Genomic DNA, 14,749 nt, shown 5'->3' with positions numbered 1-14,749 from the left:
AAAAAAAAAAGAGCGGGGACAACGATAACGCCCATTTCAAAGACATCCTCAGCTCACCTCAGCTGTCTGCAGTTATTTCTTGTCACCCTGTTTAAAAGCTCCCTCTGGGCAACAGAACAAATCAGCTGAACAGATCACGGCGAAACCACGCACAGTCAAGCACATATGCATACACACAATATGGCTATTAAAAATCATCTCCCATGTTAAAAATCATTTGATCCCAATATCTTAAAAATTCTAATTTTTCCCTCTATGAAAGTTTTATTTAGAACAGTACGTTAGGCATTTTTTTCAGTGATTATTTTATGAAATGTCATCTTTTTCATATATTTTCAGGTTCTGTGGGTTATTTTGTCATATGGATTGTGAATCTTATGATAGTATCATGTTGTCTACTCTGTACACACAACATTTACTGCACATCTGTCTGTCGTAGGAGAGGAATCCCTGTTTTTTTTCTTTTTTAGTTTTCCCTTATACGTAGCGAGGTTGAAAAGAACAGAGGGTGTCGTATGTTGTGCAGATTGTTTAGCACACTGAGGCAAATTTGTGAAATCGGGCTGTATAAATAAAATTTACTTGACTACTTCTGTTCCACTCTGGCTATTCTTCAACAAATGGCTGAACAAGTGGAATGATGTACAACATTATCATCTTATTTTTATTTTTGTTTTTTGTGTGTTTGTTTAGCTTGTTTTGCTCATTTTTGTCTTGTTAGTTTTGTTCTTTTTACACTATGCTGTGTATAAATTATGTGCTATATAATTAGGCACTCTACACTCTAAGGTTCACTCTAAGGTATAGGTCTAATTTTCAGTGTCTTATTTTTAAGTTAAATGGGCTGAGCCCTCTGTTGTGTTTTTGATCACAACTATTAGGAATATACTTCAGTAACAAATGATTAACTGTGATGTATGTAATGCATTGTTTCTGGACTTGATTTAAAATGAATGAAAATAAAAAGTCACAAAAAAAAAATGAATGACCAAGAATTAGGCCAGCATAGCAGATGTTGAATCTTAAGTAAGTACACAATGTGACCTAACAGTGTACAAATTACACCCATGTTAGACAACTAGACCCTAGCAAGTAGACCCTGCTAATGCTTAATCTTGAAAGGAGACAAATAAGTGGTTATAGATTATATATTTATAAACTGTTCACCTTTTGATGGCTATCTGGAAAATAACTGATGGCAATTAGCTTTGAGTCCCAACACAGGGTACAATGTTTACAACCTTAACCAGAAACAAACATATGTGTAGAAATCTTCTTCCTCATATAAGGTGCCATACGTGTTATAGCCTTACAAAAAAGGTGTACAACACATTGCCTGGATAGTAATCAACATATTGTGCATTACTCATACTGTAATAAATGATTCCTCTCAAACAGTTGAGCAAATGCAAATCCCAAAAGGTACATATAAGACGACAATCGAGTCACAATAATTAATAAAATAAATTACCTGTCAGTAAATTTACAACCTCCAATCTATCTTCTTCTGAATTGCAACACTGTGCACTATTAAAATAAAATCAATGTGAGACACGTCACTGCAATACACAGTAAGGACATATCACTGCCAACGTCTCCTGATGGAAAAATACCATTGAGAAATCATACCAGGGTCTATTTTGAGCATGTTTATTGTAAGCAGAATGTAGGCACGGTTGTATATGGGCCATAGGTTGATGTAGCTCATACAATAAAAAGCCATGATCCACGTACCCCATCCACTAACCCACATAGGGACTTTATTTTTTTGACAGCTCATTCGCTGAATATGAAAGATGACATGCCTTCAGCAGTTGGGGACAGTCTCCGTCTGTCCTTGACGTGGAGGGGAAGCACTAAGAGTGTTGATAGGCCTAGTTTGTCCAGGCCCTGAGGAGTTACACAATCATACAGATGTATTTTGGCATCATGAGAGGTGTTGGGAAGCTGTGTGTGTGTGTGTGTGTGTGTGTGTGTGTGTGTGTGTGTGTGTGTGTGTGTGTGTTGTGATGGCCAGACATACGCTGGCAGTGGGTATGTGGGGCAAATAACCCGTAGTCTCATGTCTACTTGGTCTCTTGCCATTTTTCTGCTGCAATGCAAGCTAAGTATCCTCTCAGTAGAGTATAGAGTTACTGCAAGAGCTATGCTCGGTCTGCCTGAGCTGGTCTGTACTTACTGCCCGTTCACTTGGGTTTGTTGATTGTGACCACAGCTAGTGCTAAAGATCTTTTCCCTGACGGGTTTGGCCGTGTTCGGTCTTAATTTCTATAATTTTACATGGGCTTGGGCAGGGATAGGTCTTGTAAATGAGCGGCCAGGTGAAGCGTTTCAATTAGCGTGAAAATGGAGGCTAGAGGTGAAACGGAGGCTAGCTTCTGGGAATTATGTTTTGGTTGCACCGGCAATGTTGGGTTGTAAAAACGGGTTTGGGCTTTTAAAAAGCTGTCAATCAAAATGTACTTGTCGGGCTCGGGCCTAGCTTTTAAGGCCTGGTTACAGCTCTCACGACAACACTAACCAGGCAGGACAACAGCTGAGTATTGTTTTTTCTCCGTAATGCCAAATGTGTCTCTTCTGATTGAGCAAACCTGGTCTCATCCTTCTACTCACAACCATTGCTACAACTCTATCAATAAGTGAAGAAGAAATGTAAACATGCTTGATGATGATGATGATCAGCATAACCACTAGGACAAAGAAGTACCAGTTTATTCTCTTATCAGCACTCCCCTACGGAGGAATACGATTGACAAAAAATTGCATTCAATTCATAAGTTACAATGGCGTAATAGTCATCTTTGCAACTGTGTTAACAGGTAGAGGAAAACTCTGAGCAGACTCTGAGTCTGTCAGGAGATATAACAGTCTCCCAGCTTTAATGCCACCAGTCGTAGAAACATAGAGTTGCCTGAAGACAATAGACAAATCAGAACAAAAACAGACAAGTGAGTTGGGACAAAAGAAAGAAAGTGGAAGGATAGTTAGTGATCATGCAAAACAACAGGAAATGGGGCAAAAAAGAAAAAACAAGAAGAAAATTGGAGAAAACGCAAGGAATCAGTTATAATATACAAGGGCAATTTTCCACACCTCTGTGAGCCTCCTAAGTGGACTCGTAACAAGCTAAGGCTGTGGCAGTACTTAATAACTGACTGTAAATTGCCATGAGATTCAGTGGCATTTTAAAGGTTGTGTTTTTCACCTTCCGTTTTAAGGAATCTACACTGAAGGAAAAAAAAACAAAAAAAGAAAAAAACATTCATGTTGCCTAACTGGTTGAGCAACCCTTATTGGCTTGACCTTTCACACTTTAATAAGTTCATTTCAACATCTACTCCTACCTAGCCTGGCTCCCCCCTCCTACTTACTTCCACTCAATTTTCCTTTTCCTTCATTCCATGTCTGGTTTTGCGGTATATTCGTGGGTTTTCTCCAGCCAAATTTTTACCGGCCCAATCAGCAAACCGAGGGAACGGCTGAGAACGGTGACATTGAGGTTTGGTAACCTTTGGCGAGTTCTGTAATAGCGGCGGAGAAAGATGCGGTTTGTTTTGGCAACGCTGCCGGATATCCAGAAGTTAAAGCTCGAGCAAGAACAATCTTTGCTGAGTTTTGTTGGCGGCCATGATATTGTGGTCCTCCTTCCCAAGGGGTTCAGGAAAAGTTTGATTTTCCAGCTTGCTCCGTTAGTGGTGAAGGAGTTAGTTAAGACAAACACTAGCGATGCTAAGCTGATAGTTGTTGTTGTCTCCCCTCTTGTTAGCCTGGTGCTACTAAACAGTACGTAGAAGGGCGGAGAGTGGCTCTGGGCAGATTCAATAGTTTTAAACTTCAACAGACAAGGGAACGCTTGTCAATGGAGAGTGGCCAGACTCTTTGTAAAAATGAAATATACAAGAGGCTGGTAGGACCAGGCTATACCTCCTACCTGGAGGACAACAAATCCCACACCCTGCCGTTTTGATTTCACAAGAACAGGAGCAGACTTGATGCCATATTCGTGAGCAAAATGATGGTTAGTGGGTGAGGCAAGAGGCTATTCCGGCTCACAAAGTGTTACTGTTCAGGGTGTGACTGTTCTGGACAATGGGGACAACATACAGAATAACAAAGAACATAAAAAACAAGTTCGACAGCTAGAAGAATGCACTTATTTGACCCAGTCGTATATTGCCAACCCCTTAAGTGCTTAAAACAAGGCTCTAAGCAGTAACAATGGGCCTGCTCGCCTCTCCAAAAAAGCCATCAAGGCTCACATTAGTGTCTCAGAAGCTAAGTGAAGGTGACAGGTGTGCCACATTGAGCCCATTTCTATTGACAGATACAGAGAGCCAAAGCAAAGGGTCGACTTTGCTGGCAAACTGTTATCACTCACTGCTCTCTGGCTTCAGTCAATGTGTTAACATGCACACACTATTACCAGATTACGGTAAATAATCTGATTAAACTCTTAGGCCATTATTTTGGATAGTCTGACAATCTTGAAATGTTACCTGTACTGTATTTATAGAAGCAAAATCTTCCACACGCCCAATCCAGATATTTGTTCTAATGTAAAGAAACATCTTGGCCTCTATAAACCTGTTTGGACTCACCTGCTCTCTTATTTCACTTTATACTACCATCCAAAACATAATCCAACAAAACTGTATCTAAACTCAGTTTTCTTTGGTAATGTTGAAGCATTAATTTAGATTATTGTGCCAGTTGTTTTAACCATTTTTTATCTTTGAAGTAAGCCTCATTAGAATTACTTGTGAATTTCCATACCAACGTGCAAAAAAAAAACAAAAAAAAACAAAACATACATTTGGTTGTTATTAATGGAGGCCTTTACAAAATTGACAGTTCTTTTCTCCACAGAATTCTCAATTTTCGTCAACACAGCAAACATGCTCACACCCGCCCAGGGCAGTTGCTGAAAACCAACAAATGAGGTCTTTATAACAGGCTGTCTGAAAGTGGCATAACTAGTGGACACTTCAGCATACTGCTGGCAGCGTTTCTGGAAAAAAAAGAAAAGAGGCACTAATAGCCATTAGCCAAAAAACATGTAGCAACCAATAGAAACCCCCTTATAAGAGCCACAAAAACAGGATAAAAAGGATATTTGCTGAATGTTCCACCACCACTTAGATGCATGTCTGACTAAATTCCTTCCTTCATTTACTAAGATAACTTGTTAAAATGTTTCAATCATGAATATCAGCTTTGCACTTGGAATTTTTTTTTTCATGCCTCAACATTCAGTGTGTGTGATTGGCATGGTGACAACTGCAATCAACGTACACCTAACAAGGCAAGTAAAGAACAATATGTGCCATTTCACCACACTTTAAAAGTGATTGCATGCTGATCAAGACAATTAAATGGTTGTCATCACATCAACAATTTTGTCCTTTCACTGAAATCAGTTTGACAAGAACACTACAAAGCTAGTACCAACTAACGAGTGTGACTGTTTCACGGTGAGGGGTGCCATCACTCCACTGGACAACAGAGTGATCATGGTCACGGGAGGAGAGAGCCACTCAAACAGAGAGGCACTCAGAGCCTAATCTGCAAAGTACGGTGACACTCTCCAGCAGTGGGCCAAACACTTCACAAGCAATTTCAGTAAATCGCTGAGTTGGGGCAATGCAGACAAAACGGTATAGACTCAAGAATTTTCACGCTCTGTGTGTCATCCCAGGATCTCAGGGCTCCTATTTCACTACCTTCCTTCAGTCTCCATGGACACTCCAACACATCATCTGCCACAGAGGACTCTCTCACATCTTGTATAACTCACCACAGCAGCACATTCTGTCTCTCACTCATTGTTCTGCCCTCCTTGCTGTTTGGTGAGCTGCTGCTTTGTAAAGCAAACCCAGTCTCCAAGTCCTATTGCAGGAGAATGGAAAGGAGGAAGCCAAAAACTACCATAGGAAATGCGCTGGCATCCTGTTGTTGGGTTTGTTTCTGATACACAAAAGGATGTAAACCCACTAAAAGTGAGGAGAGGAAACACTCCAAAGGCAAATGTCTCTGTGTAACTTTACATATCAAAAGAGGGAGGAAAAGAGAAATTACATCACAATGGTGACACATTTCAAGGGAGTGCTGTGAGCAGGGCTTGCTTCATCTACTCAGCTTTCTTATGAAATTACAGTGCATACATTTTGCTGGGTCTTATTTAAGTTTTTATATCCCATATGCAGACATGTATATTCTCTTCAGGTTTTTATAGGTTTAAGATCTCAAGTCAGTGAGAGCGTAGGTAGAACAGTGACAAGTGAAGCACTCACTATCAGGGTTGGGACATAATGAATGATTCTACAAGGATATTTGACAGTAAAAAGATTAGGTGTAAATGGTTATCTGAATTACTGATTAAACTATTATTTTCAGATACCCTTATAGGGCTGCACAATTAATCGCAACTGCACCAAAATTGCAGTATGGACTAGTGCAAAACCCAAATCGCAGGGCGGGCGCAATATTTGTTAACAGCAAAATATGTGTCAAACCATTCTGAATGAAGTATTGTGGAGCAGCAGAGATGTCCAGGCCTATAAATCCTATCCTACAGACTAAAGATAACGATCTTTGTTTGGTGCAGAGCATCGCAAAAATCACACCATAATCATTTTAATTTCTTTCAATGTTAATAATTTTAAATGAAAATGAGAGTAATGATTAAAAAAAAAAAAAAAGATCCTTCCCTCCAATTTCGTGAATCATATCGCAATTTTAGTCCACATAATTGCAATTAGATATTTTACGAATATCGTGCAGCCCTATACTCTGAGCTGAGCTGTAGTCTCATTATCCTTCCTAAGAACCTGGCACTGCAGACCAAGTGCTAGCAGTGATGAAAGCAAACTGATCAGACACGTTGTGGCTACTACTACAGCCCAAACATGTGAAAAATCACAAAAAGAAACCTAGCCAATCATTTCCCCCTCACTTATAGAGGTGTAGTAAATGTTATAATCCTTAAGATTATCATAAAATCAAACCCCATTTTTGACACCATCCATGGTCTGCTTTTTTTTCTGCAATAGCTTTTTTTTTATGTATTTGCAATCAGAAATTACTTTTCTATATAGTAGCTTTATATTTATCTATAAATTACCTACTGCTGCTGTTTCACATCAAAAGCGTTCAACTGACCAAAAATGCTGGATTTTATTGTGCCAGAAAAGACCCAATGGGTTTGTCTCCAAGATCGCTAAGCACAATTGGTTAGCAAAAGTGGGTCTACAAAACAAGACGGCAGTTGTTTGCTGCATCTTTTGGACAGTGGATCTTTTTTTATTATTTTCCCAAGGTAATAATGGAACAAGAAGGAGCAACCATAGCGAGCTGTTGGATAAACAGTTCTAGGCTGCACACCTCCAAGTCCTCAGCAAAGTAACTAATCTCAATGTTGTGTGGACAACTACACCCAGCAATAATTGGAATGTGGTTGCAATTATTTTTGACTGACTTCTTCATTAGTGCTAATACTGTAACTGTGTTCCAAGTAATCGTCAGGCCCTTCCAAAGGTAGACAAATAACTAGCAATTTTAGGAGCATTTGCCCAAAGACTAAAAGTATGCTGAGTTGTCATGTAATGAGATCTCTCCTGAACATAGGCCTAGTCATTATTGTTTTTTTTCCTCCCCAGGCATTTATGCCAGGTTGCACCATCTTTTGGCTCACCACTGGCACTCCCAAATATACCTCCTGACTCATCTACTACACCTCAGTTAGTGATTTCCAACATTTCAGAGAATGGTTTTCAGCCGAGTACAAGCCTGAACACATTTATTCAGCTGTTTTTATGTGTAGGTGGGGAGCATCAGTGAGACAGACATAGTTAGAGCCAATTCCCAGTCGAGCTGGAGTGTGAGTTGTACCCCTTTAATGAACATGAAACATCATTTGCTGTTGGCTCGTAGTCTACCGAGGCTACCGCGGGTGTAAAACTAGTCTCTCCTCCGACAAAATATTCAATCTTGACTTTTTCCCAAATTAGTAACTTTAGAAAGAAGACGCAAAAATTAGAACAGCAAATGTTTTAGAAACGTTTTGACATTTATTTTCCTCCTGTAAAGAATTATAGCTGCACTGGAAATATATTACCCTAAAATACCCTCATATACCCCCCAACCTTAATCTTAACCTTAACCCTGGAGTACATCTGCACATACTATATATTATTTGCAGATTCTGCACTCAACCCATTAAGCCTATTTTGTCTTATGCAACAGTTATTCTGTATGTATATCTTTGTTTCTGTATTTATTTCATATTATTGTTAGATATGTATGTTTGCTTTATGTATGCAACCTTCGCAAATTTCACATACTGTAAGTGTAAGTTATTGTGGCAATACACCCTTTTCTGATTATGATTTTGATAAAATGCTGTTGCATTATCTATTTTAAGACCATTTTCTGCAGGAGTCTGCAGGAAAATCTGCCATCAAATAAAAATGTATCCAGAATTGCAGTGGCATCTGTTTTTAAAAACATGTTGGCTGTTGTCCTCATTAGGTAGGCAGTCAGTATGCATGGATGGCGCTTAAGTATCACGGCTTGAAAGCCACTCAACAGATAGTATGATGCATACAATCAATTTTTTATGTCACGGGAAATCCTAAGAGTAGGCCTGTGTTTCCTGTATTGGTGGTAAATGACATTTTGTTCCAATTACAGAAGAAGATGAACTGAGCTCATAGGCATGTTCACACTCTTTTTCTGGTCTAAAAAGACTGGACTCCCGCTGGCTGTTTGTGTGGGACTCGCTCAACCCTAATGCATTGCTGCAATTTACACATTCCTGAAATGCTAAAATTTGGAAAGTGTCAGACGGTCAGCAGAATCTGTGGTGCACTTACTACATAACAAGCCCTACCTGTCTGAGAAAATGGAGCCCGCGAGAGCAGTTCAAAATGCCAAGCAGCCGTCTGGAATAACATGGCATACACATACACACGCACCGCATAATGATTTCATAACAATCCCTATCTTTTTGTAACGCAATCCTCACTCGCTGGATAGAAGCCATAACACACAGAGCTAAAGCACTCTCTGAGCAATGAACATCATTTTCACCAGCTATTTAGAACTCAAGTGATTGCATTGTTGACTGTCTGGTTTTTACACTTCCCTCCCCTCTACCCCACCCACCCACAGTACACCTGGAAACCGGCAGCACCACCCTGAACACTCACAAAAACCTTGCTGAAATGGCATTTAAGATGTTGCATAATTCTTGGCAACCCGACTGCATAAAGGCAGAATACAAACCCTGAAGTCAAATTATGCCTAAATGACTTCTCTAGACGTGTAAATGTTACTAATAATAATAATAATAATAAATTGAATTTGTATAGCGCTTTTCCCGAGCTCAAAGTCGCTTAACAGGGTAGAGACAGTGTTTGTTTAAAAAAAAAAAAAAAAAAAAAAAAAAAAAAACTAAGGATAGGCAGAACCGAAAAGATGGGTCTTCAGACAGGACTGAAAAATGGTGAGGGACTCTGAGATGGGATCTCATGGGGGGGGAGTTCCACCGCCTTGGAGCTGCCCTGGAAAAGGCTCGGTCCCCAAAACTGCGGAGCTTTGACTGGGGACATAGAGGAGACCGGCGTGGTGGATCTGAGGGCCCGTGAGAGTGTGGGGGAGAGCAGGGCAGTGAGGTATGACGGGGCAAGTGGTGGATGGCTTTGTAGGTGAGGACCAGGATTTGTATGTGATCCGGTGAGAGATGGGAAGCCAGTGAAGCTGTTTAGGACCGGAGTGATGTGTTGCCAGGATGTGGAGCGGGGTGATGAGACGTGCAGCTGAGTTCTGAACCAGTTGGAGCCTTTGATGGAGGTTGAGCTGATGCCGAGGAGTAGTGAGTTGCAATAGTCGAGTCGTGAGGAGATGAAGGCATGAATAAGTCTTTCGGCAGCAGAGGGAGTGAGTGAGGGTCTGATTTTAGCAATATTTCGAAGGTGAAAGAAGGAGGTTTTGGTTACTAGAATATAAAGAGCAATTCAACAAGTTGTACACTGCAGTAATGTACTATATATCTGAGACAGCTAAGTGTCTTTAGAAACCACAGAAGATTTACATTCAGTTTTGTCTTGCCCTCACAAACCCTCCTTAAGTCGGTGAAACCACTCTAATAAGGCTTAGGTAAGGAGGAACTGACACTACTTGAGTTTTAATCACTAGTTAAGTGTATTTGAACTAAACGGGTGTCACATTTCTAGATCAACTCTGTCGCAAGCCGACTAATCTCCTTAACGTTAGGCACTGCTGTGTGATCTACAGTAAAGTTATGACTCTTACAGAAGCAGATAGGCTCTTCAGGTCTGGAAAAACCAAAGCATTTCCTTGTTTATTCCCCAGACACACACTTGGGCATTGCAACAGAATCCAAAATGACATCCTACAAATCAAGCACCAGAAAGTAGGCCATTTACAACAAAGGCAACAATATTGAAGTACCTACTCTTATTGTATAATTTTCATCCATAAAACTACAAATCTGTCAGGTGTACGGCTGGGCAATATGTAGAAAAATCAAAGATGACAATATTTCTGACCAAATACCTCGATATTGATAGGACAACAACACTGTAGTGTTGACTACTGGTGCTTTCACAAAATATTTACATGAGATTTTTGATAAATATTCATCAGTAATGTGGATATAATAACTAAGTGGGTAAAGGCAAATAATAGAACAGCTAGCCTAGAAAAGTCTGGTATGTTCAGGAAATTACATCACTTTACCGTAATGAAGCCTTTAAAACCAGGAAAAGACAATACTTATGCCATATTACGATATCCAAAATCTTAGACGATATCAAGTCTCGTATCCAGATATTAATATAGTATCGATATATTGACCCGCTCTAGTCAGGTGCTTTGTTTTACAGAACAGTTTAAAGACCACTCAAAAGGCCCCACCTAGGGGCGGCCTATAGCTTACTAAGTTAGTGCACTCGCCCCAATATTGGCCGAGTCCTGCAGCGGCCCAGGTTCAAATCCAGTATTTGCTGTGCGTCCTCCCCCATCTATCTCCCCCTTTCGTGTCTGTCCATTGTCTATCTAATAAAAGGGAAAAAAAACAATCTTAAAAAAAAGGCCCAACCTAATGCTAAAACAAATCCAGTTACAGACTTTACTGGTATCAGAATATCGATTATGTTTACCAAAGCGCCTTATCATCACCAACTCATTAACCTATATTACGTGCCCTTCATGTGTGGACACCAGTGTACACCTGTGTATGTTTCCGTGTGTGTGTTCGTATTTGAACTGTGTTGCCACTGGACTGGAATCTGGGTATCTTCACCTCATTCCTTCTCACTCTTAAGTAAACTTATCGCCACCTTCCTCTGGGAACATGTTGACTGCTGCTGGTCACTCTGAGGAATGTGTTACTGTTTTGTACCATCTTTCTCTTGTTGTGAACAAATTTGCAGCAGCAGCAACGTTGTGTCTTGATGCATTTGTTCCCTCGGTGGGAACGGACTCTTTCAGAGGAGAGTGGAAAAAGTGCATCACAACATCGCCTGCACGTCAATCAAATTCCACTTCGTTGAACATTCCTTAAATGTCTGTTAAAATATGTGTGTGTGTGTGTGTGTGTGGGAGAGAAAGTGTGTGTTTCACTTCGTAGCTCCTGAGATAATGACTAGAATTATCAAATTGGAGAGATATGTTACTATGTATTTCAAGCTAGCCCAGTGACAAAACCAGACACTTAAACACACCATGTGAAAGTAAACCAGCTGTAATCTCCACATATTGATCTCTGACATTTAATGGGCATCTCTTTACTGTTATTACACTACTGTATTGTTTGAGATTGCCTTAGACACACGCCAAAGGGCGTCTTGTCTGAAATGTCCATGTGCAACAAAAAGTATTAATTGGAGTGCTGTCCTAATTGCCTGACCATTATGTGGCTTCTTTAGCTGGAAAAAAACAAGATAAAAACATGTTAGCCTGAGAGGAGAGAGTTGAGAACACCATGTACAGTTAGCACATTAGAAATTATTTTCATGTAGGCCTAACACACACACACACACACACACCTCCCAGCATTGGCCAACGCCAACAGCAGGAAAGCTCTTATTGTCTAGTAGCCTGGTGTCCTTTGCCTATAACCCGACTGTTCTTTGAGGGGGGCTGCTGCTTAAAATGGAAATGACAGGACACTGAGTGACCTTTCAAAGCTTTCGTAGAGCCATCCATTTCTGAGCATGTTATGCTTGGAGTTCTGATGCAACACTTTGCAGCTGCTGTATGGCAAACTGGTACGATTTGAGGGCTGTGGTGAACAACAATTGCAGCAACTTTGATCAAGTTTCAGCAACAAACAGCCAGTATGGAAACACACGTACACACTGGAACCCTTACCTATGTCAATTTAAAAGCAGCTATACCTGCAGCCAGAGCATTGTCATCTATTCCCGACAGCTGTTTAATAAAAAAAATAGGTCAACAAAGAGTTAAAACTTCATAATTATACGTAAGACACCGCAGGTAGTCTAGCTGAACCAAAGTGCAGCATGTTTTGCTGCAAAAACGAGAAAATGGCGAAAATAAAATGCGACAGTAGTTTCTATTAGAGTAAGATCTACAGGCTGCTCCAGCTCTGTGTTAACGCTACACTGAATAAAAGCTCTAACCCTTACCTGGCTTTCTGTGATAACGCCGTCTTGATGGTGTAACCTCAGCCAAGGGTTGAAAAGATGATCTCCCGAATGGGATTAACGAAGAGACGGCCAACCGGTCAGGCGGAGGATATCTCTGAAGGGGGGATGCCCATGTTCATTATGTGTCCCTCCAAAGTCGGGATGGAAACATTTGACCTGCTACTGTTGCCTAGAGCGCCTGAGATCAGGCCCTGGTGAAACACTAACACCAACGGCGAGGTGGGAAGCAGCGAAGATAAACAAGCAAACCAGAGGGAAGCACAAGCTGCAGCTGACACCCTCCTATCTGTTGTGCATGGCAGTAGGAGTGTTTGTAGGCTAGCTACGCCCGGAACAACGGTCTTATGTCGATTACTGAAGAGTGCGCAACGTACAGCCGTCACTGCTACACGAATCCCGCATAATGCAAGAGGCTATCTTGTTGCAAAGAATTCCGGGGGCGGTGTGTTTACCTCTCCACCGTTCGTGCTGCCGTGCTCGGTAGGAAATCAGCTGCTCCGCACTGGAGGGACGCCATTTGTTCGTGAGAGGCTTCCCCTCCTGCTACCGCTGAGGGGAGAGCTCAGCGCCGACCCAGCACCCTTTTTATTAACGACAGCGCCACTTGCTGTCGAAATACTGCAATCGCCTTTTTTCCCCCCTCCGAGACTCAATTTACAAGGAACATATTTGCTCACTTCCCTCTAGTGGTGTAAAGCCATGCAGACCTGTAGTTTACAGATGTCCTGGACAAATAATACAACCCTAGTGCAATGGGAGGTGAATGGAGTTTCAGTTGAGCACCACAGACTACATTTAATCTGGCTACGTATTAAATCCAGAAGTCATCGGCATTTGTATTAAGCATAAAAACAATGTTTTTTAGTGAATTTGAGAGAATCGACCCCTTTAAAACAATCAGCTGATAAAACAGGTTCACTTGAACTCCCGAGCTCCTTAAGTCAAATGAAGTTCAGTTTAGTTTCATTTCATTCACTCTCAGTTGGAGGACTGAAGTGAAACCTTTGTAATGTTATGACCTCGCATGAAGTTTTTTTTTAAAGTTTTTTTCTTGACGAACGATAAAGTCCTGGACTTCTTTCCATTGATATCTCTGGGGTTCACACAGTCCACCAACCTTTATCAATTCAGAGAAAAAATAAAACATATTGCTACATGTTTTCTCTCAGGAGTTTAACTTTCCTACAAAATGTCTATTTACCAACCAAGGCAAAGTAGGAGAATTTAAATGCACTTTATGTTTGAACAGCATTAGTTTATCAGGTTAACACAATTTGCAAGTTATTATAAGTTATATCAGGTTATACAGGCACCAGTGTGGTTTGTGCACGAGATGTCAGGACACAAGTTGTTCATGAGCAAAATGTAGTTATATTGAAGTGATGTCAGCTTATGTAAATGTAAATGGACTGTATTTATATAACGCTTTTCTAGTCTTAACGACTACTCAAAGCGCTTTTACATAGTACAGGAACCATTCACCATTTACACACTGTGGTCAAGGCTGCCGTAATAGGTGCCATTAAATAAGCCTCCACACACATTTACACTCCGATGCACAGCATTGGGAGCAATTTGGGGTTGAGTGTCTTGCCCAAGGACACTTTGGCATGGAACTGCAGGGCCAGGGATTGGCCCACCAACCTTCCGATCAGTAGGTGACCGCTCTTACCACCTGAGCCACAGCCGTCCGCCTTATGGCTGTTTATCTAATGCCAGGACCTTTAGAATGGCTTTTAATTGGCCACATAGGAAGAAGGGAATGTCTTATGATAATTTATAGTGCTACATGTTCCATGTATGCATACCAAAATAAAATGAAAAACACTTTTTATATGAAAATATTTTAGTAAATCGTATTTGCACACAGAAGTGTCCGCAGTACAAGAAAACAATATACATACTGTATACAACATATATATACATATACACACATACACACACAGTATATAACTCAATAGTGAATTTAACATCTTTTAACACTGTTTCACAACAACTGTAAGTAGTAGTACAGTAAGTTGTAACACATGTAAATAAAAACACACACACACACACAC

The 14,749-nt window shown here is 40.6% G+C and overlaps 2 protein-coding genes and 1 long non-coding RNA gene across 5 annotated transcripts in view; 1 reads left to right on the top strand and 2 right to left on the bottom strand.

Annotated features, from left to right (window-relative positions):
• The window catches only part of rnf144aa (ring finger protein 144aa), a 32,547-nt gene extending 19,269 nt beyond the window's left edge, over positions 1-13,278 (bottom strand). Inside the window, exons 1-2 of one of the 3 annotated variants that reach the window (XM_032500392.1) lie at positions 13,145-13,251; positions 12,672-12,883 (exon numbers count right to left, since the gene is read on the bottom strand). Coding sequence is in view for 1 of the 3 variants with exons in the window: in XM_032500390.1 (XP_032356281.1) it covers positions 13,145-13,209 (65 nt within the window). In the remaining 2 variants the exon portion in view is untranslated. Of the gene's footprint in view, positions 1-12,671 lie in introns of all 3 variants that reach the window. The other 2 variants (XM_032500390.1, XM_032500391.1) reach the window with 2 other exon arrangements.
• The window catches only part of LOC116670089 (uncharacterized), a 20,894-nt gene continuing 7,996 nt past the window's right edge, over positions 1,852-14,749 (top strand). The window contains exon 1 of the long non-coding RNA XR_004326941.1: positions 1,852-1,862. This is a non-coding gene — a long non-coding RNA (uncharacterized LOC116670089). The remainder of the gene's footprint in view (positions 1,863-14,749) is intronic.
• rsad2 (radical S-adenosyl methionine domain containing 2) overlaps positions 14,612-14,749 on the bottom strand; it is a 2,712-nt gene continuing 2,574 nt past the window's right edge. Inside the window, exon 6 of the mRNA XM_032500389.1 lies at positions 14,612-14,749. This exon is cut by the window's right edge and continues 298 nt beyond it. The gene's annotated coding sequence lies outside the window, so the exon portion shown is untranslated.

Source organism: Etheostoma spectabile, chromosome 20 (assembly GCF_008692095.1).
Source record: "Etheostoma spectabile isolate EspeVRDwgs_2016 chromosome 20, UIUC_Espe_1.0, whole genome shotgun sequence".
Taxonomy (NCBI): domain Eukaryota; kingdom Metazoa; phylum Chordata; class Actinopteri; order Perciformes; family Percidae; genus Etheostoma; species Etheostoma spectabile.
The sequence above is the reverse complement of the archived record's forward strand: the minus strand, read 5'-3'. Positions and strand labels throughout refer to the sequence as shown.